At 52.4% G+C, this 2,361-nt stretch overlaps 1 protein-coding gene across 1 annotated transcript in view; it reads right to left on the reverse strand.

Annotated features, from left to right (window-relative positions):
- Positions 1–2,361, reverse strand: part of CAPN5 (calpain 5) — a 37,782-nt gene that overhangs the window by 4,313 nt on the left and 31,108 nt on the right. The window contains exons 8-10 of the mRNA XM_010001061.1: positions 2,312–2,361; positions 1,083–1,205; positions 405–601 (exon numbers count right to left, since the gene is read on the reverse strand). The exon at positions 2,312–2,361 is cut by the window's right edge and continues 11 nt beyond it. Of these exons, the coding sequence (XP_009999363.1) occupies positions 405–601; positions 1,083–1,205; positions 2,312–2,361 (370 nt within the window). The remainder of the gene's footprint in view (positions 1–404; positions 602–1,082; positions 1,206–2,311) is intronic.

A 2,361-nucleotide genomic window follows, 5' to 3' on the forward strand; every position in this document is an offset into this window, starting at 1 on the left:
CATGGAACCTCCTGTGCTCCAGTTTGCACCCAGTGCCCCTTGTCCTGTCACTGGACATCACTGCACAAAGCCTGGCTCCCTCCTCCTGACACTGCCCTGAACGTGTTTGTAACCAGGGATGAGGTGGCCCCTCAGTCTCCTCCAAGCCCAACAGACCCAGCTCCCTCAGCAGGGAGATGTTCCACTGCCTTAATCCCTAATCTCCTCCACCTGGGTTTGGGATGCTCTTCCATGTCACACCTAGAAGCAGAGTGGGAGCTTCTCTGTAAAGATGTCCCATCTCTCGGTCACCCTTGAACAAAAGCCAAACACCAGCTCCAGGCAAGGCGACGTCCAATTCCAGTCAGGAAAACCAGCTGGGCTCTCTCCAAACAGCCACCTCCTCCCCACCACCTGCTCCTTACCTGCAGTCTGAAGGCACGTCCGTGAAAACCCTGAGAAGAAACTCGCCCTCGTGGCCGGGGTCAAAAGTGGTGGGAATGATGACGTAGCGACCCTCCTTCAGGTCCGTCCTCAGGAAGACGCTGCGGGAGTTGATGTAGATGGAACTGGCCACCTTCTGCTGCAGGGTGTGCATCCTGTAGCTCCTGTTCAGCTCCACCTGGGCAGACACCACAGCGGGGTGGTAGACAGGAAAGAGGGACGAGGTATTGGTATCCACCTTGGGAGGCCAGACTGCAAGGACTGACCCCACAGGGCCTGGGTTAGGAGAACCAGGAAAAGGGGCCCAACGGGGCTGGATGGAAGACAAGCATGGATGTGGCTCCCCCAACTCTGTTGGCCAAGGACTCCTTCTCTCTTGCATCCCAGCTTGTCCCTGGGGACCCAGCAAGCAGCTGGTGTTTGGGGATAACAGACTAAGCATTGATTTTAGCAAGGAGAACTTGTCCATCCTCTCATTGTTCACCTCTGAAATCTCTCAACATCTCCAGGTGGGGTCAGGCTGTGCTGAAGGCAACCCAGGGGGACCCAGAGCAATGCTTAAATGAACAATACCAGTGGTCATGCAGGACTGATGTACAGCTCCACCACTAACAAAAGTACAGGGGGATTCAAGCCAACATGCAGGACCCAAGGTCTACCTTATGGATATCAAAGCCTATGGCCAGGTTCTCTCCTTTGCCCTCCTTACGACTGGTCCTTTTTGGCTTCTGCTGGATGGAGATCAGCACTTCATCCTCTGCCTTCTTCACATCAAACACGTACTACAAGGAAAGGGAGGAAGGTGAGGAAGGACTTCTAAGACAAGATCACTGGGCATGGGTGGGTGTGGACACATAGAGTTAACCTCTGCTTCTCCTCACCTGCCTCACTGCAGGGACAACCTGGCTTTAGTACCAGCATTGAGAGCCCACAGCCACTCCTCTTGGGACTAGGTATCATCTTGCCAAGCCAGAGGTCAGAGGGCTCATCTTAGAAGAGCCTGGTAAATCCAGTTTTTTAGTAGCTCTGCAGAATCCAGGGAGTCTGGATGGTGTCACATACTAGGGAGTTTCACCCCTTGCAGTCTGCCATAAGTCTTCCATGGCATGGAAGGAGGAACTGATCACAGGATCATAGAATGGTTTGGGTTGGAAGGGACCTTCAAGATTACCTAGTTCCAACCCTCCTGCCATGGGAAGGGACACCTCCCATTAGACCAGGTTGTTTGAAGCCCCATCCAACCTGATCTTGAACACTTCCAGGGAAGAGGCAGCCACAACCTCCCTGGGCAACCTTAGCCAGTGTCTCACCACTCTCATCTTCTTCTAAAGAAGGTGTTCCCAGAGACCTAAGATGAAGGCTAATACAGAACTGGGAGCCAAAAACAATTCTTTCACGCCCTTGATGGTAACTCCTGCAAGGGACTAGACCATATTTCACCTGCTTGGTAGATGAACTTGACTCATGTTTCTGAGAAGCCCAGCTCAGAGCAGGACAAGACAGGAGAGCTTGTTCCAGGAGATGAACTTCAGAGCATGGCCTTTTCTGAAGGCCCAATTAGAAGAAAAGCACCCTCTAGACTACCCTCTAGTCTTGGTAAATTTAACACTGATCTGGTTTGGAATTTGATCATTCAGACTTCCAGATTGTTGGAAGTGGCTCCTAGCCCTGTTTGGCACCACCTAACCCTGCTAATCTGTGTCACAGTTTGGTGTTTGCTTGTGCCAAGGCACTTGACACCAGGCACTTGGATGCACTTTCCTAGGCAAAAGGCAGAAGGTCAACAGAGTTGGCCTGGCTGCTCATCCTGATGTGCCCGGGGTGTAGGAGATTTAACACTTGGAAGCACATGTGAAAGCTCCAGAAGGTCCTCTGCTCCATGACTCACTTGGGGGTTCTGCAGAAAGGTGTCCTTGTGGTTGATGCAGCCTCCAGAGC

The sequence above is a fragment of the Chaetura pelagica genome, unplaced genomic scaffold (assembly GCF_000747805.2).
Source record: "Chaetura pelagica isolate M959 unplaced genomic scaffold, ChaPel_1.0 scaffold56, whole genome shotgun sequence".
Classification (NCBI taxonomy): domain Eukaryota; kingdom Metazoa; phylum Chordata; class Aves; order Apodiformes; family Apodidae; genus Chaetura; species Chaetura pelagica.